At 40.8% G+C, this 19,766-nt stretch overlaps 1 protein-coding gene across 7 annotated transcripts in view; it reads left to right on the forward strand.

Moving 5' to 3' along the window:
• CHD7 (chromodomain helicase DNA binding protein 7) overlaps positions 1–19,766 on the forward strand; it is a 144,707-nt gene that overhangs the window by 77,834 nt on the left and 47,107 nt on the right. For 6 of the 7 annotated variants that reach the window (XM_082289322.1, XM_082289319.1, XM_082289320.1 and 3 more), the window contains 2 exons: positions 8,720–9,141; positions 18,299–18,437. In XM_082289322.1, the coding sequence (XP_082145448.1) occupies positions 8,720–9,141; positions 18,299–18,437 (561 nt within the window). The remainder of the gene's footprint in view (positions 1–8,719; positions 9,142–18,298; positions 18,438–19,766) is intronic. The other variant, XM_082289323.1, reaches the window with a different exon arrangement.

Raw genomic sequence — 19,766 nt, forward strand, 5'->3', positions numbered from 1 at the left:
CCACAGCATCATAAACTATGGTGATGAAAATACAATGTGGTGCAGGAACAGGTTATCCTTCAGAGAGGATGGATCTCCATGCTTTTGATGTTCAGTAGCTGAATGGAGGGAATTCTGCTGGCTGAGGGAGGAGGCTGTGTGTACAGGGCAGTATGGTTTTGTCTCTCACTTCAGGACCTTGGATTTCAAAGCATGGCTGTGAAATGTGCCCAAGAGAAGGATGATGTTTGCATTTGACTGTTTTGGAGAAACTGCTTTGTTTTCACAGTGTGGGGAACATGGAGGCAAGCCCAAGAGCAACAACTCAGCCTGTATATATGCTAAAATGTTAGGTTAGTCTTTTATAATGCTAATTTATGTAATAATAGCAGTTTAATTATTGCTGTTTTGGTTGAATATGTGCAGATGTTTCCTCCCCTATATTCCCCCTTTACTGGAGCAGTTGAAGTATTGTACAGATTCTCTGGAGACTCTTTCATCCTGACATGTTCTTACTTCACTGAGTGACTTCCCTATCTTGCCTGGAGATGAGTAGTCATTGCCTTATCTTAGAGGGGTTGGAAAGGAGTGTTGGTAAATCTCCTGGATATTCCCTAATCGAAGGAATTCTCTAGTAAGCACTAGGAATCTTGATAGCTGTGCCTGGGAATAACTTCACAGACATAACTTCACGAAGAAAATACGCACATTTTTAGATAAAGATGTTATATGGCAGAATCAAAGAACCATTAAGGTTGGAAAACACCTTTAAGATCATCAAGTCTGACCGCCAACCCAGCACTGCTGTGTTCACCATTAAATGTTGTCCTCGAGTATCACATGTTTTTTGAATACTTCCAGGGATGGTGACACTGCAGCTTCCTGGGCAGCCTGTTCCAGTGCTTGACAACCATTTCTGTGAAAAATAAATCTGTAATATCCAATCTAAAACCTCTCCTGGCACAACTTGAGGCCATTTCCTCTCATTCTGAAATCTGTTACCTGGGAGAAGAAACTGACACCCACGTCACTGCAACTTCCTTTCAGGTAGCTGTAGACACTGATCAGGTCTCCCTGAGCCTCCTTTTCTTCAGACTAAACAACCCAAGCTTCCTCAGCCACTTCTCATAATACTTGTGCATTCCCTTCAGAAGTAAGGTGTTAAGATGCTTAGAGGCCATTTGACAGTAGGACTCTTGCTGGCCTGCTGGTCATTTTCTCACCTGTGGTATAGACTGCATGGCATAAACTCTGCAAAACTTCTGTGGTAAAACATGTTGGCATTTTCTGGCACTGCTTGATAGTGGAGCACACACAAAGTGAAGTTTCCTTTTATTGTGGACATGCATGGAGGGCAGGCTTGAGGTGGACAAGCTGTCAACATGAGCAGTAAGCTTTTACCAGTAGAATTCCGTGCTTAATTGTCCCACCCTTTCTATGTGTCTCTGCAGCTAGAGCTAGTAAAAACTTGCCAAAAGCGTAAGTCCTCAGTCTGCATAGTGATGACGGAGAGTAGAGAGTCTGGCTGCTGTTGTGTAATATTTAGGATCTGCCCAGCTTGCATTAGGAGCAACCTTATACTGCTAAGTCAGTCTATATTGCAAAGTAATCTCTAGCAAAAGCAGTATTAACAAAACATTTGTCTTGTTGACCATCATATCACCAGTTGCATACAATTCCTGTGGTAGCTATTGCAATGCCTTACATGTAGAGCCAATTTGGAGTATGCACACTTCATTACTGTAGGGGTGGCAGTTGTCTGAGATTGCCTGATCAACGCTGATGTCAATTCTGATCGATGGGCAGCAACCTAGGAGCTCTCTTATGGGACAAGTTAGTTGTTTCTTGAGCTGTGAACAAACTGTCATCACTCATTGCACTGGCTGATATTCCATAGGCTTAGTAATGTGTCTCACTTTTTCTGTGAGCACAAAACACTACATATGATTACTGTAAAATTATAATGGGATGTTTGCTTTTTGGATGGCCACATTAGTATCATTTGTCTTTTATAATCTGTGTTTCTCTGCAGAGTACATGACCAGAAAATAAATAATTCTATTACTGTAGCTGTGCTGAGACTCAGTTAAGAAACTCTGTATTTTGCATAGCATGTTTTTATTCCTCAAATACTGTAATTGGGTGATATTTTCAGCTCCACCAAATCAGAAATCAGAGTAGTTTTACAGTGGTAGCGGAGGGCACTAAGATTGGTTTTAATCACTTCCACTCCACTGTTAGGATGCTGTTGGCACCAGAATTCTAGTTTTTGTGATTCAGAGTTTTTTAAAAAACCTTTGGATCAGCAAGTTATAACCTGTTAGTAATTGTACTGTTTTTTACGGGTTTCCAGTAGCAGTAACAGAGCAGGATGACTCAGAATAATCTTAGATTGTTCTGTCTTCTCCTAAGACTTGATTAAGAAATAAAATGGTATTGCAGCAGCATTTTGCTTAAACATTAACTTTTTTCATGCGCAGTAGTTTTGTCTTGCTAGGAAGGTTTTAATAGAACTTCTGTTTTCTATACACTTTCATCTGTGTTCTGAAGAGGTACGTCCAGAAATTTAGATTCCTTTCAAACCTATTTGCAAAAACAGACTTTCATTGTCATCTGGTGTGATGTCTTTCCCTTTATTGCAGAGATCACTGACAGCGCTTGTTGGTTTATAAATCCCAGTTGTCACTTTGGAACTACAATTTTCTTAGGAGGGTTTCTGAATTTATGAGATAGCAGTTGTTTCTAAACAGCATCACATTCCCCAAAATATTTTAAGTTTAGTACTAAGTATTTTCATATAGTACACTAAAAGAAACATACACATCTTCAAGGTAGTAGTTTCACAGAAAAGCGAAGGGATCATCATTCACAATAAAGGAGAAGAAGCTGATTGGTAAAATATATTTTTGAAACAATTACAAGTGTGAATGTAGTCTTGAGGATGTTTCTGGACTTTACCTAATATAGAAAAAATACTGTACAGCTTTTGCTGAATGTAGGTACTGGCATTTGGCTGGAGTTTTGGAAGTGGTGTTGATTCCTGTTTACTCTGGAGTTTTTACTGATATGTGAGCTTTGCATATGGACAATGTCAGGAAAGTATTTATGGAGGTCTACAAAAGGTGAGGCATGCTTCACATTGAGGGGGCACTAAGAGGAGCCTAATGCTGAAAGTATTCATGAGACAAGTTGAGAATTGCAGGGACAAAGCAATGCATAGAGACATGACACAGAAACTTTCCAAATTAGTCAAGATGAGTAGTTCATTCTAAATAATCCAGAGGGAGGATGAATCCTATCATTAACCTTTGAAAGGAAGAGTCATGGAGCAATTTGGTTATGTGATGGCTTTTAACACTGTTTGGACTGTGCCATTCAGGAAGGATACAAATTCAAAATGAGTGATCTTTGTGGCACTAGGTAGAGCTGCTGCTGGAAGCATGCTATATAGTCTGCCCTCTGTTTTAAAAGAATTTGCACAGGTTGCTGTTATAACTTCTCCGGAGTGAAGGTGATAACTGAACAGGGTTGCAGTTGAGAATATTCTGTAATGATTTACCTAAAGTGAAATTATCCATTGTATGGAGATCATACCAAAGAGGTTTGTATTTTGAAGTCAGTGGGAACTGAGTGATCACTTGCTTTACTGTTAGACAATTTAGTAAACCAAAGTTTAAGAAAATTTAAATGAAGTGTGGTTGTTGTAGATCTTTATTTAAATATGGAAAAGACCATGGAGTCTGGAACTAATACCCACCATGGAAATAAACATGTAGTCCTGGTAAAAGGAATTATTTTAAAATTTTTTTTTTGTTCGGTGCTGATGTTTAAATTTCACAAAGTTAGCTGAGTCACGTCGCACACTTTGCTGCTCTTGCTTCGTACTTCGTAAAGCTCAATATTGGCTCAAGTTGCTGCTCTGTTAGGGAAGTGACACTCAGCTGCTTTCAGTACAGTTGATTGTGGTTCAATTCTTGTTCAAGCAACAGAAAGACTCTCCTCCTTAACCTCCCTCCCTGCCACTCACCCTCACTGGATTAATCCTACATCTTGTCCATCTTGCTGCTTCATATAACAGGCCTGGTTTGAGACAGCTCTCTGTACTTTGGGCTGGGAGGAATGAGCTTATAGTCTAAAAGTGTAAGCAGCTCTGAAACAGAGGCAGGTAGGTTTTAATTTTTCAGGTCATGGTGATACCTGTTTGGAAGCTCAAAAATAGGTTTGAATTCCAGAAATTTTGCAGTCTAGAAACAGATGATTCTATTTCTCTAATAGTGTTTTCATTTTTTATTCCTTGGATGTCGTTGGTTCTTACTGACAATGCTGTGTAGCCTGTTGTGCCACAAATTGTTTTAACACTTCGGAGTTCTTGAAGAATCTCTGTATTTTCTCTAATAAGCTGTGATCTTTAGGAGTGTCCTGCATTGTGATATTGCATGTTAATAGCATTGATTAACTGTCGAGCAGTGGGAACTGATGAGAAAATGTCCATTGTAAAATTAAATGGAATTACTGAAGACTGTGCCGTGCTGCTGGTTAGGGAGGTGACTAGCCCCAGTAGTCGCTGGTAGGAGTATTAATGTGAGCTCCAGGTTTTTTCGCATGATTAAAACAGGCCATCTGTTCTTTGTTAAATGTTTACAAAAACAGCTTTTCTCTAAAAGATTTAAAGAGATGTGGGTCTAGTAAACACACCAATATTTTTGAGCACCTTTTTCACCTTATTTCAAATAATACCAAAAATAATTCTGCTGCAGTATCAAATAGGATGAATACCTATTTTTGTTTAATCTCCACTGGTTTCTTTCCCATGGAAGATTAAATTCTGTACTAACATACTAAATTATGGCTTTGTTACTACTAAAAGCAGCAAGAGAAGCAATTTGTATGAAGTATGCAGATACATTTTTTCAATCTTTTGGTAAAAACTTGTAATATACATATTTTAAAAAATTCTATAAATGGAAAATGGGGTTCTTTGATTAGAAATTGTGACCCTGTAACTAGAGCTAATCCTTTCTAGATTTAAAGAAGTAGAACTATTTGAAATAATTCCCTGTGGTAAGCTTAATCGAATATTTATAGTGAAAGCCTGTTGTTCTTCCTTTTCTCCCTACTTAAGAAAGAGCAGACAACTGGTTTGGGGTAAGAAAAGGCATCTTTCAAGCTTCTTCCAATCTCTTCTCAGTAGATTTCTGCTGCTCCTACACAGCTTCACACTAGGGAGCAATGTGGGGTTGTCGGTTAGGGATAAACTGTTTAAGCATATTGCAGAAGTACAGCCACAGACTTCGTAGAAAAATAAAAGTATTTAAGCTATTTCTTTGAAAGAATGCTACAGTTTAGAAAATCACATAAAAGTGAATTACAAAATGTGCCAAACTGCAAGGGGAGTGGCATGTGGCAAAAGTAATACAGTTTCAAGGTATAGGAAATACAACCTACAAAGCCTAATTAGGGCAGAGTTGCCTTTTGTAGCTTCAGTGTTCCAGAGATTGTGAATGATATGAACCAAAATCATAGTATTTTTATGCTTGGTAATGCACATAACTTGATCCTTTAAATAAAAGGCAGTAAGTTTGGGGGTTTTTGATATTTATATCAGGCATAATTTTTCAGTCTAATGTATAGTCTTCAGTTGTTTTAGAGCCTGAGAATGACACTTGTGGGTAAGGTTTCTGAAAAGTAAGAATCTGAAATTCCACGGAGTACTACAGTGTGGCAGCAATTGCTGCCATTCTCAGGACCTTACCTTCTGTCCAGATCTCACATTAAAACTGCAAATGTCAAGTCACAAAGGGCTGATGCTGCTATTGTGGAGATTTGGAAAGCTTTGCTTTTAGATTTGCTTATGACTCTGCTGAAAGTTGCTGTTCAGACTGAAACAAACAAAAACAACCCACAAGTTGTCAAGGATTCATTTTTTTTGAATACTGAAGCATGTATAAAATATAATATTGATTTCAGTGACGGTCATAGCACTAATGAAGTTGCAATGTTGAAAATTTTGTAAAATTAAATTTACATGGCATTACTGGACTTCTTGTGGTTTTTAATATTTGTTGGCTAGGCTGTTTCATATGCATAGGAGGAAGTAAAATAAAACTACTGATTTTGATCTGTTCTAGAAAGTTGTGCCTTTTATACATAAGCTTTTAGGTAATTGTAAAGTCTCTCTCAATATGGCAACCAAGTATTGTAGTGCCAAATTTAAGGTACTTGCTCAACACAAAACCTACAAATAATGGAAAGAAAACCCTAGAGTTACATCTATATATGTTATATATAGCAGGTGAGCAGCATTTTAAAACAGGATTGAGGATGGTAGAGGACAGCTCAGTGAAAAAATTGGTGAAACTTGCACTTCAGATTTCTGCAAAATGTAGGATGCATGAGATACAAAATAGCAGATAATGCAGATATATATTGACTATCTTGCAATAATACAGGTTAAAAGTACTGTTCTTAAAATCCAGGGGTAAGAAGTACTTAAAGGTGATCTTGGTAATATTCCTGTATTTCCCTACCTAAAAACAATGGTTAGTACAAGCACATAACAGTCTGAGGTAGAGAGAAGGCCATTTTATTCTGCGTGATACAACAAATCTGAGACACTCAATTCAGTCAACCAAATTCAGAACCAATCAGAACATTTTAAAAGATGTCTATTTCATGTAATGTGTAATTGTACTGCAGAACTCATTGTTACCACTTAATTTCTGGGATAGTGTTTTCTATACAAATACCCAGTTTTTGTGAATTTTCCAGTGTGGATATGTACATGCCAGGAGTGACTACAGATTTCTGGAACAGGTGTTGATTCATACTTCAGGATGCCTAACATGAGATGGTCTTGATGTGGGGCTGATTGATGCAGTGCTAATGCAATGAATGCATTGGGTTTGCATTACAGCTGGGTTTCCACTGCAACTTAGACCCTGTTGCACAAAAAGGAACTTAATAAGCAGGTGGAAGGACAGAAACATGCAGAAATCACCCTGGAAGTCGTTGGTTAAGCCAAGGAGACCCAGACCGTCAGTCTGTCACTCAGGCCTTCCCTCTTGTCCTGTCTCTTCCATGCAGAACTGTATTGTGTAGCTTGTACCATTCAGACCTCTCCCAGACAGCAGAAAAATTCCTTAACTTTCTGACAGCCTTGCTCCTTTTGCTTCTGAGTATGTGAGTGTATTCAGTACAGTGGTTTTATGTTGTTGTGAAGAAATGCCAGAAGTAGTTAGGACTACACTGATTCCGTTTGTTCACATTCATAAAATTATATTAATATATTTGGAAATATACACATGCATTCACTTTCTCATGTAATATTATCAAGAATTTTGTTTCCTAGATCTTAAGTGCATTTCTATTTGGATCTAGGTTGCTGAAGTAGATGTATATGTGTATGCCCATCAGCTCTCCTTATGCTCAAGGACTGGTTTTGTATTCATTCATTTGCACTCTTGTCACTTCTAAGTAAGTGCCATTAGAAAAAAACGTGGAGAAAAGGAAATGCGAAGAACATTACAGTTACACTGGCACTGCTTCTCCTAGAAGTAAAATTCTTATTTCTTATAAAATTTTCTTCTGCCCAGTTCAATGGATCAAACATCTCAAATGGCTATCCTTTGACACCATGACTAATGGGGAAGTTGTCCACCTAGTATCATCCTGACTTAATTTTTACAGAACAGAAAAGGAGGAGAAACAGAGAGAAAGAGTGTAGGTAAAATGGTCTGACCATCTATGTAGGTGCAAGAAAGGCATCAGTACGGTGCCATGCTATTACTTTTCTTCTAGAAAAGCACTGTCATCCTGCATTTATAACCATGGGCAGGCAGGGAGAAGCAGGTCAGAGCTTTGATATCCTGCAAAGTCATGGTAGAGCTTAGATAGCTTTTCACTGCAGACTCATGGATCTTTGTGTAGAACAGAACCATTAAGGTGAAAACAGTTGTCAATATATCCAATATATTTTAGTCTGGGCATTTAACATTTGTGTAACTATACATGGGTTTTCCTCTAGCTTATAAGTTTGGTGTAAACCTGATATGCCATAGAGACTTTGAGATCGGATGTTTATGCAGGTTCATAAGCACTTACTGTAGTTCTCTGTCCAATCTGGAGCAGGAACAAATCTGTTTCAAGTACATACTGGAAGCTGTGGATCTTGGACATAAAACGTAACACTGTAATACATTTTCAAGTGGCTTAATCCTTCACTTGCTGATCAAAATACCTCCTGTCACAGATGAACCAATGTAAATTGCCTTGATTAATTTTTTATCAATATAGCCTGTGAATATACTTTTATTCTCCTTCGAATATCTAGAAACAAATTTTAACAATTTTTTTCCCCTAAGGACAAAATTCCAGTGCAGCTGAATAATTTGTAACAAGTTAATCATTCTGCTAACAACTATTTTGAAATGTCTGAAACAATTGCATTCCTTTTGCATCTACGTGTTGAAGACTAAATGTTTTTTCTATTTCCACTTTATCCGCTTTAGAATAATTTTACCCTTGATTATCAAGAATTTCTGGTCATTTTGCTACTGTTCTGACTGCAAAAAGCTTTGTTCTTTACTGTTTAATGCACAATGTTTCAGATATGCTGACTCTTGTTAATAGGTTAATCCTGTGCTTAATATTTTCTCCCTCTGTTACCTCATGCTCTGAAGGAGCAAAGTTTTAGAAATCAAAGTTGCAGATCTACAATTTTATTTCTATTTATCATTCTCAGCATTCTCCGTCGGAACCCTTTTTAGAGAAACCAGTGCCGGATATGACTCAGGTTAGTGGACCGAATACCCAGCTAGTGAAAAGCGATGATTATCTGCCGTCAATTGAGCCGCAGCCACAGCAAAAGAAAAAGAAAAAGAAAAACAATCACATTGCTGCAGAAGGTCCCAGTAAAGGTTTTGGTAAGGAAGACTTTCCTGGGGGACTTGACAGCCAGAATCTAAGCAGAAACTCAGTGGATTGCTCCCAAGAAGACAAGAAGAAAAAGAAAAAGCCCAAGGCAAAAAAAGAACCGAAGGATCCTAAAGAACCCAAGGAAAAGAAGGAACCCAAGACCCCCAAAGTCCCTAAGACCCCTAAAGAGCCAAAGGAAAAGAAAGCAAAAAATACCACGCCAAAACCCAAGACCAGCAAAAAGGCTAGGTAAGTCAGGAAACTTGTATATGCAATGAGAGAAAAACAGTGTGTTTGTGGGATTTCTAGAGCATCTGTGCTAAATGGCGTGGGTGGGGAGGAAATCTTGTTTTGTCGTTTGCCTTCTACCATCTACAACATCATGTTTTTGAGAAGCTTGGGCACATTTCTCTTGTTTGACTTTCCTGTTTATGGCTTCACAGTTATTTTAAGCAAGCTGGAAAGGCAGAAGGTTAGTTTTTCCCTTTCAAGGCAGAAAAGTTTCTGGATGTATTAGATTTCAAAACTAACTCTTTCTTCTTTAATCCTCATCTGTCCTTGTGTGTGGTTTTTGTGTTGAGAAATTAAATTGCTTCAACACTAATGCAGGTTTGACCAAATTCAGAGATGAAGGCTTAGAGTAAAATGGTTTGATGATGTTTTTCCCTAAATAAAGAAGTTAGGTACTTCACATTGTTGTACACTGTACAACCCTTACAGACACATTTTTATACTAACACAACTGATGGGCTCTAAGGTCTGCTGTTAAAAAGGCATTTTTATATGGATATTGATGTGTTCTCACCATAAGGATTATATTAATTTTCCCGTTTTGTGTAAAGACAATTTTCCTAGCAGAAAATCTTAGTGTATAGACCAGATAGTTCAACTCTGTTTCTGAACTGGGTTTCTTAACTTTCTATTGAGCATGGTGTATCTTTATCAGGATAGGCTTAAAATGCTACAGAGTAGTACGAGAAAGAATAAACTGTCGTTACACATGAGTAAATGTGTCACAGGTAATAATACAGATTCTTTCCTCGTCCCTCAAGTCCCTAAACACCGTGGTTTTAAATGCCTACTTGGAAGAAAACTGAGACCAAAAAGACATTAAAGCTCAATATTTTTTTTTCATTTGTACCTAGAATTTCTTACAACTGTTCTGAATTTGTTCCAAACATCTGAATCTGTTTTTCAAGATGTGGCTAGAGTTATAAAATATAACTTCCAGATGGAAGCACAGCCAGACTTGGTTAATCCAAATCAGTTTGCAAAATCCATTTGTATTAGGGTTTAAAAATTACAGTTAATGAATCAGCTTTGCATATATTCTACAAGACTGACTGTGTATTGGTTAGGTTTGATACAGCTCCATAGCTAAATGAGGATGAACAGTAAGACGTTACTTGTTGCTTCAGCAAGACAGAGAAGTTTCTATACTAGCAGAGATGATGTTTCCTGAAGAATTTCTAAACAGTGGCTTGTAAAACCAAGTGTTGTTGTGTACAGGTTTTGTTAACTTATCAGTAAATTACAGTTGATCAGCCTATCCGTACTGCAGCATTTACTTTGGCTGTGTACTGTTGGAACCCAGGGTTCCAACAGTGTACCTGACTGTCCTAAGGATGGGGTTTACATACACAGCAGCAATTCACAGCTTAGAAAACCTCTTAAGTTATATATCACCCAGTATGTATTTTTGAAATTAAAATACTGTATCAGCTAAAACAGCCTTTTCATAGAATCACAGAATGGCTGGGGTTGAAGGGGGACCCTGGAGATCATGTAGTTCAACCTCCCTGCTAAAGCAGGTTCACCTATAGCAGGCTGCACAGGGTCCATCCAGGCGGGTTTTTAGTATCTCCAGGGAATGAGAGTCCACAGACCCTGTGGGTAGCCTGTTCCAGTGCTCTGTCACCCTCAACGTAAAGTTTTGCTTCTTAGACAGATGGAACTTCCTGTGTTTCAGTTTGTACCCACTGTTCCATGTCCTGTCAGTGGGCACCTCTGAGCAGTCTCTGTCTCCATTGTCTCGACACTCAAGATACTTGTATGCATTGATAAGATCTTTTCTCAGTCATCTCTAGGCTAAACATGCCCAGCTTCCTCAGCCATTCCTCTAAAGAGACATGCTCAAGTTCCCTAAACTCACAGGTTTAAAGGCTGACCCAGCTACATAAAAAGTGTTAATGAGCATTTCCTAGATTTTTGCTGCCAAAAAGTAAAAAAACGTTTACTGCGGGACTTCTCAATTGACTGGAGTGAAGTCTTGTTTGATAAACCATGGTTAGAAGGAGTCTGCCTCAAGAACACCCATGGGTGATGGTCTGTACATCAGAGCTCAGAGCTGGTCTGTCCTGTCCACTCAATCCTAATATCTCTATGCACGTCATCTCTAAATTTTGGGACATGCTGTGCAGATTAAAGGAGCAGTGTTTCCTCTGAAGGAACAAAACACTGTTTTATTAGCTGCCTTCATAGGAGAGTCTTTAACTTCTTTCCCATGCAATGACTCTTGTCCCTGGCTGGCTAGGTGACTTACAGTATTTTAGTAAGTACTAAGCCCTGTTGTTTTACCTGTGAGAGAAACATGTTTGGAGCAACAGTAACAGCATTCAATGTTCCTTATGCTTACTCAGGGGTGTGGAGAAAGTCCTATTTTTGCTGTAACAGGCTTGTGTCTCTTGTTACCAAATGCTGTCTTGAAAACAAGGTTGTTCTCATTTTGTGGTCTTGTCAGCTTCAGTATCAAGCTTCTTTGAAGAACCCAGAGAATGTGTGGGAATGCTATGCTGCCAAAGAATTTTAAATTGGTGAAAGAAATGTGCTTGCTTTGGCAACATCACAGACTGGATCTGTCCATTGACAGATCACTGAATCGAGTTTTTAAATAAATCAACAGTCCAAATGTTTAATCATATAAACCACAGTGTTTCCGCAGCACTAACCCCGGAAAGGAAATATTACAGTAGCTGAGATGAGTGAGATGAATGCAAGTTAATACAGATTATGGATGATTATGTAGAAGTAAAATATTTTGATAAAGTTAGTATCTAGCATGTCATTACTGCTACCGCTTATATTGCTCAATATTTTGCTTCTAAGCATTGAAAAGGTGTAGTGTGGTTTAGAAATCTAAAAACGCTGTGTGTAACTAATGGTCCTTATTCCTGAGTAAGATGATCAGCTTCAATAGAAGAGTTCTGCAGTCATGTAAAATTAAGGTAGATAAAGTTAGGTATTTGTTGAAGAGCAACATGTTTTGGATAGAGCATAATGAGTCATTAATAGTTAAGTTTGACACAGGCTGTATTAGAGCATACGCAGGGACGAAAAAAATCTGGTGTTTAATTATCTTAACCATTTTGTAATTTAATATAGCTCATAACCCTGTTATTTTAGTTCCAATTTCAACTGAAAGTATAATCCTTTTATGTAACAAATAATAACAAAACTCCAGAAACTTTGTCCTTCACATCTCTCTTATCTTTGGTGCAAGTTGAGACAAAATGAGCAGCCTGCCTCACTGAAATGCACCTTCATGTGAAGGACAAGTCAGATTGGAAAATGGAAGAATCTGGTTAATTTCCTGGTGGTTTTAATTGTGTCATGGGCTCTCAAAAAGAAAGAAAACGCCCAAATAGGCTGCTAGTATGTTACACTGCATAGTGAAGGAAAGAGCACACAATAATATTGTACTATTATAGTTTAAGGGATATTAGCCCAATCCTGCCAATACTGAAAGACAAATACAGTGGTGGCTAAAAAACAAAAAATAAGATTGGCAAAACAATCTCTTGTGGACCAAACTAGTCAAGTTTGAAAGCAAACTGTAGGTAAACCTTGGATGACAAGTGAAGGGTTTTCGTTAAATTGGGTGGGTGCTGAGTATTATGTGGACTCTAAATGTTACGGAGCCAGCTTGCAGGCACATGCAAAGCAGGCAGATTTTTCCAAAAGTAGATGGACAGGAAAAGGCAAGTAATCCTACTGAATTGCAAAGTCATGGCTCAGATGTCTGTTCCTCCTGTGCCTGTCCCTGGAGGAGATGAGGACCACCTGTTTGAGAAGATCACGCTGCAGCACAGCTGATATCTCTCCTGCCGCTTCCTATGAAACCCTAGAGAGTGGCCACTGATTATGGTGGCAGGAGCAGTAACTATTTGTAAGGGCCAAATGGCAGCTATTTGCAGGACCTCTTGCCTCGTCCCATCTCCTCAAAGCAGTGTGCTGTGCTTTGCAGGGCTGCTCATATCTGCTTCCTCCCCTCCCTGCGGCAGGGAAAGCTCTTCATCTTTCCCACACACTGAACAGCAGCCTGGGACACAGTGTAGGGCATGTGGGTTGTGGCTTACAAGGGAAGTGCTAAACATGAGCATAATCACAGTTTCTAGAGGGAGGTGGAGAAGGGCTTTTTGGCGCATGGTTCGGCTGTTTGTTGTATCGGAAAGGGGATGGCTCCTGGCCACGGAAGTGGGAAGAGGCTGCTGTGTGGGGGAGCGGTGAGGATAGCAGAATGCAGCACCCAGGGGAGCTGGAGGACAGGAAGAGAGGTCCCGAGGCAGTGGTGGTGGTTTCCACTCCCAAGGTCAGATCATCCTGAGCAAGGCAGGAAGGGGCTGCCTTTGGGAGAGAACAGGAAATCGTGCGAGATTTCCATGCATGTGTCCGCTGAGGCTGTTCCTGTTCACACCTGTCCTCATCTCCCTTTTGAACCAGCCCAGCTGCCTGATATTTACCTTTGCTTGTGCTGCAGGGCAGGCCTTGTAGGCTTCACTATTACCGAAGCTTTTTAGTAATTTGGCTGACTTTTCAGACTGGAAAAAACCTGTTGTTTTTCCTACTTTTGTGATCCATAAAAATGGATTTAAAAAGAAGTTTTGATTACACTAGGAGCTTTAAAAAAATAACCATTTTCCTTGGGTAAGGCAGTACAGTATAAAGCTCACATCTCTGACATTTTGAGAAAGTGGGATTATTTTTCGACTGTTTTTATGCTCCACAGTGAATGTGTAAAGTTCGTCTCAGCCAGGTTCCAATCATGCATCTGTTACAGGACAATGTTCCCAAATGGTAAAATAAAAAATCAGTTATCCATCTGACTTATTTTAGATATAGAATTATAGAAAAAAACAGCATCCAAGTCATGATAGTTGTCATAAATTATACTAATAAACAGATCTATCAGTTACCCAGATCAGGTGAAATAGTTACACAGTGTAAACGTATGGGCTAATTACTTCCCCTCTTAATGCTGAAAGCATGTCATGATTTTGGGGTCATTTTTGAGTCAGATGGTTTGCCCCTGTAAGTTTTTGGAGTTTCATCTAGCTCTCTTGGTGGCTGCTGGGCTGACACAAAACACTTTGTCGGAGTTTGGATATCTTTCTCAAATTGTAAATCAAGCTCTCTTTTCAGTTGTCCTACTTACAGTTTTCCTCTTCATCCTCTTTTTCTTCATGTTGTTTGCTTGTTTGACCTTCTGCTGGTTGTCTTCTTACTGGTCCCATTTGGTCAGTATGGTGTGCAGTCCTTGAGGGTGAGAGGGTGGAACCAGAAAGTGATATTGGACAGCGAGATTGTAAAACATCTAATCTGAAATGTCTGTATTTATATCACTGGAATTGAGTTTAACGGACAGTTTTGAAATACTTCAGTATTTTGTGTGTGGCAAATACTGCTTCAGTTTGTCCTGGATTTATAGTTCTCATTTTGGGACTGGACACTTACCTTGTCACTAGTGGGCCTTGGCTAAATTTTGCATTCATGCATGTGTAAAAACAAATGAGAGATAGTTGCCTAAATATGTATGTTACAGTTTACCTTCCTTATTGCCAGACTTGGAAAGTACTAATTGTGTGCATCCAATGTTGAGCATTGACAGGGATACCTAATGGCAGGGTCTCTGAGAACAATCTCTAAGTACCTGCCTGTTCTTCTTGTGGAAAGGTAATTCTGTTCCAGGCTAATGCTGTTCCTGAATGGTCTTGAGTATGATCTGCTGGAAAGTGCAAAGGCTGAGTCAAAAGTGGGTACATTTAATTGTCAGGAACAAATCACACTGGCTCTGCGAAGATGAAGAACAGCTGTTGACAATGCAAGGAAGCTGATGTTCCCACTGGCCAGGTGAAGCTCCTGGGTGTGTGATGCACTGGGAAGCAGTGTGTCCCTGCATTTAGAAGGGTAGTGCTGTTCTCCTATTTCTACTCGACCTTTTTTTTCCCCTTTCCTTCAAAGAAGTTGTAGCTGTGCATTTAAAAAGAGCAATTCTGTTGCTGAATTTAGAACTTAAAATTCCCTGTGGAGCTGCACACGGGCTTTGTTCATCCCAGTTTGGTGGCTCTTTCGTGTGTGTTTATAACTGGCCTGGAAAGGGAAGTGATTTGAAACTGTCCGGTGTCTTCGGCCGCGTCTCCGTTGCCGAGAGTGCCTGTGTACGCCGAGGCGCACGGCTCGGGGGTAGATACAGGTCATGAATGGCTCGGAGAGGGAAAGGTCTCTCAGAGGCCAGAAAGGAACCCGTGTCGGGGCGGACCTGCCCGCAGCGCCGGGCTCTTTGTCTGCACCCGGCCGGCCGGGAGCGCAGCGCGGTCGGTGGGTCGGCGGGCCCTCGTTAGCGCTGCCCGGCCTTTCAGCAGGCTGGTGTTTTATCCCGCCTAGCCCACGCTATTCTTCCCGGCTTTAAGCCTGTTATTCACAGGCGGCCGTGCACCGGGGGCACGGCACGGCGGCTGAGCTTTAATTGCGCGCCCCGCTCCGATTTACGGGGGTCAGGGGCGACAGGCGCTGGGCTGTCAGCGCGCTTCACCTGGCGGCGATCTTCACCTTCCATTTAAACAAGTTCGAGAAATGCGTTAAAGCGGGGGTTTTTGTTTGTTTTGTTTTGTTGCTGTTTGGTTTTTAGTTTTTAGCTGGTGTTTTTGGAAGCGGTTTCGCGGTGATTTGATAAAAGCCGGTGTGTGTGCGGTGGGGGTTCCCGTGCCGCGGCCGCGCAGGTGCCGGGAGCGGGCGGGCGCTGATTGAGGGAAGCAGATGGCAGCGCTCGGTGGCCGCCGGCCAGCGGAGCAGGTGCTGGTCACGTGGCCGCGGGTTGCCGGGGCGACGCCAGCGCTCTCGGCGTGCGGATGAAAAGGCGAAGGGGGCCCCGCTTCAGCTGCGGCTTTTTGTGCCATTGGTGGCAGCCAGAGCGGAAACAAGCGCCGGCGGGGAGGGAGGGGAGCCCGCCGGGCACCGAGGGAGGGAGGGAGGGAGCGAGGGAAGGGAGGGAGGAACGCGCGCTGCCCGGCCCCGCCGCCTCTCGGGGCTCGCCCTCTGCCCGCGCTCCTCCCGCCGTGCCCAACTCTGCCCCCGCTGTGCCCGCGCTCTTTCCGCCGTGTCAAACTTCCCCCCGCCCATCCCCTTTCATCTTAATTTTTTTTTTAATTGTCACAGTTTGAGGTGGGTTTTTTTTGAGCTATGTCGAGTCCTGTTAATTTCACAAGATCACGGGATTGTTAGGGTTGGAAGGCACCTCTGGAGATCATCTCATCCAAGACCCCTGCCGAGTCAGGGTCACCTAGAGCAGGTGACACAGGAAGGTGTCCAGGTGGATTTTGAATGTCTCCAGAGGGGGAGACTCCACGACCTCACTGTTCCCGTGCTCTGCCACCCTCATTGTAAGGAAGTTCTTCCTCATGTTGAGGTGGAACTTCTGTTTTTGTTTCTGGCCATTGCTACTTGTCTTGTCACTGTGCACCACTGAAAAGAGTCTGGTACCATCCTCTTGACACCTGGTATTGAGATATTTATATGCATTAATGAATCACAGAATTGTTAGGGTTGGAAGTGACCTCTGTAGATTATCTGGGCTCAGTCTTCTCTTTAAATAGGCCCAGCTACTGCAGTCTCTCCTCATAAGAGAGATGCTCCAGACCCCTAGTCATCATTGTGCCCCTCTTCTGTGTCCTCTCCACTAGCTTCTTGTTTTTGTTTTACTGAGGAGTCCGGAGCTGGACACAGTACTCCAGATGTGGCCTCGCTAGGGCTGAGTAGAGACAATTTTGCAATAATACAAATCCGTGTTCAAAACTCAGTTTGTTTGTTTTTGTTTTTTTTTTAAACTTGGAAATCAGTGTTAGTTTAAGCATAGGCTGCAAGGAGAAAATATACCGTAGCCAAGTTGTCACCGTCCTGAGGAGACATGTGACTGTATTGGGAAATTTTAAATTACAGCTCCAAAATACACTATTGGTGGGCTAATGTGCTGATCAAAACAAACAAACCTAAAGCTGATGTTTAAATGAGAAATTACAAATGTGAGGATCATGAAGAAAGAACAAACCCTAGGCAGTTTCCCAGGTATGAAATTAAAGTGATGAGAATGCAGAAGCCATATAAAAGTGGCTGATCTAGCGCTTGGTGACCTGTGCTTGCCATGCGTCAGCTACCAGCACACAGGTCTGCTCTGCTGTCAGTCATCTCAACACTTTGCTTTAGTAAGCCACTCACATTGGTAATGGGCTGCTGGGGGTTGACCACAAAAAAACTAGTAAAAACCTGCCTCAGACTCAAAGGCTAAATGTGTTTAAAAATACTAACTTACATCATTGATTTCATTACTATTTAAAAATTTCACCCCTGCCATGCTGCAGATCATCCCAGTGTGTGCTTTGGTGACAGTGTATTTAAAGCTGGATTTTGATATGTCCATCTTCACCCATTTTCAAGCCTCTGAGTGCAGTTGGAGACATGCAGTCCCAGCTCTTCAAGTGGTGAACATTTTCATGGAGGAGGAAGGGAAGGAACAACCCCCAAAACATTTCTCTACTGTCAGTGGATAGAGCGTTCTGGTATTGTGTAGATGCTGAGATACTAGCTGGGTGTATTTTCCCCCTGTATAAGCTGCAGTTGCATGCCTTGAGGCTGTATGGGTGCCCTCAGCACTGACACTAAAGTGCATTTCCTGCTTGGAAATAGCAAGGATTGCAGAAGAAGATGAATTCAGTCCTTTGTTTTGGTAACGCTTACTCTGGTTCTGCTTACCTGGTCTGCACCATTAATATAAGACAAGCACATTTGTAACCCTGTTTCTCTTCTCATGTGTCAGGTTGTCCAAACACTGCTTTCAGAAAGCGCAGGTTCTGAAGAGAGCAGCTCTTCTTTTCCCATCTCATTTTTAGTTTCTTGTTGAGTACACATCGAGTGTCGCTGTCTAAGGTCTTGAAGGAAAGAAGCAAGGAGTCTTGTTAAGGCATGTGTGGTGATGGCCCATGCATCACTGATTTTGCAGTTACCTTGAAATACTTAAGAAAGGCGGTTGAAAATAACAAAGTCACTCATAACAAACATCTCACAGATCAACTGTTTTGTTAAGCACCTCTTGCTTATATTTTTCTCCAAATATTGATTAAAAATACCTCTGTTTTAGTAGCAAGAAGCAAGATTCAGAAGCCAGTGCTGCGAAGAAAAAGGTTAACAAGGGAAAGGAAGGTTCTGAAAACTCAGATTTGGAAAAAACTCCACCACCGTCACCTCATCCTGAAGATGAAGATGATCCAGGGGTTCAGGTAATGCTATTGTTGAAGTTCATTGTAGGCTTTGACAACTTAGAAGCATAAAACAATAGTTCTCATCATCTTTGTTATAGAGGTACAGGTATTTGGACAATTTCTGTATTGTTTTCAAAGAAAGTGAGAAATGAAAATCAACATGGTTAATATTTTACAAAAACAAGTATTTTTCATCATAGTTTTGCTTTACAGTCTTGTTACTTGCATATATGTGTATGGTGCTGCTGAGTCTTCACACATTCTCTTCGATAACTGTTGCAGTTATGATGCTGAATGTTCTGTTCTGTAGACTTCATGCTCTATTACAAGGTCTTGCTTATAAGCTTGGTGTTTATTCTTGCATTGGCTTTGCAAACCTTCTGAAATCAAGAATGAGACATGACAAAGCAGAGTGTTGGAAACATGCACGTCAGGGACTTGCAGCTACACTGCTTTAGTGGATGAAGGGCTTTTTTTGCAGGACTACCAGTCATGGGCTCACGCTGATTAATTTTTCTGGACCACGGTACACCAATTACCATCTGTCCAAACTTTGTTTCATGTAAAGAAAATCTGGAAATAGAGTAGCATGTATGACAAGTTTTGTGTGCTCTGTCATTAGACATGTTAAGAAGTGGTCAGCTCCTGGCTTGCTTCTGCTGGCAGCAGTTAGAGTGGGCACTAGAAATAAAAATCCCCTCATGAAGAGGTGGGGACAAAGTGAGGTGGGGAAAGTATGAGATTCCTATGTAGTCATACCAGTGTACGTTGAATCCACGACATTTGTCCATTACACATGAGGTTGTGGGTGGGTTGCTTCTGGTTATGAGAGATGTTCAGACTGATGATCAGTTGGGAATGGTCAGAGTAGCCTGGTGAAGACTTTGGCAAACAGTTGTCCTACACTAGCATGGTTTATGCCTTTCCTCCCATTATTTTCGAGAAGAATGTAGTAAATAATGAAATGTGAGCTATCTAGTATATTCTGGTTAAAAACAAAAGAGGCAGCAGAAGACAGTGTTCTTCCTGACTCCTTCAAACTGTGTATTCTGAATTAAAGAAGTTGAGTTACACCATGCAGATGTTGAAATGTTTGAAGAAGTAAGTTTTCTGTCCAGTGCTGCAATTCTTGCTCAGCCTGATTAAGGGAAAAGATGAAGAAACTTTGGAGCTGATGGGGTTTTTTGGGTTAATTTTTAGGTGATTATATTCTATTTACAATTGAACATCTCTGCATGGTTTGCTTGTTTTCAGTCTAGTGGAACAAAAACTTTCTCTTTGTCAAACACAATTGGGTGATAAACATTGTTTGGTTTTTTTTTTGTTTTGTTTTTTTTTTTTTTTTTT

This window comes from Coloeus monedula (assembly GCF_965178545.1).
Source record: "Coloeus monedula genome assembly, chromosome: 1".
Taxonomy (NCBI): Eukaryota; Metazoa; Chordata; class Aves; order Passeriformes; family Corvidae; genus Coloeus; species Coloeus monedula.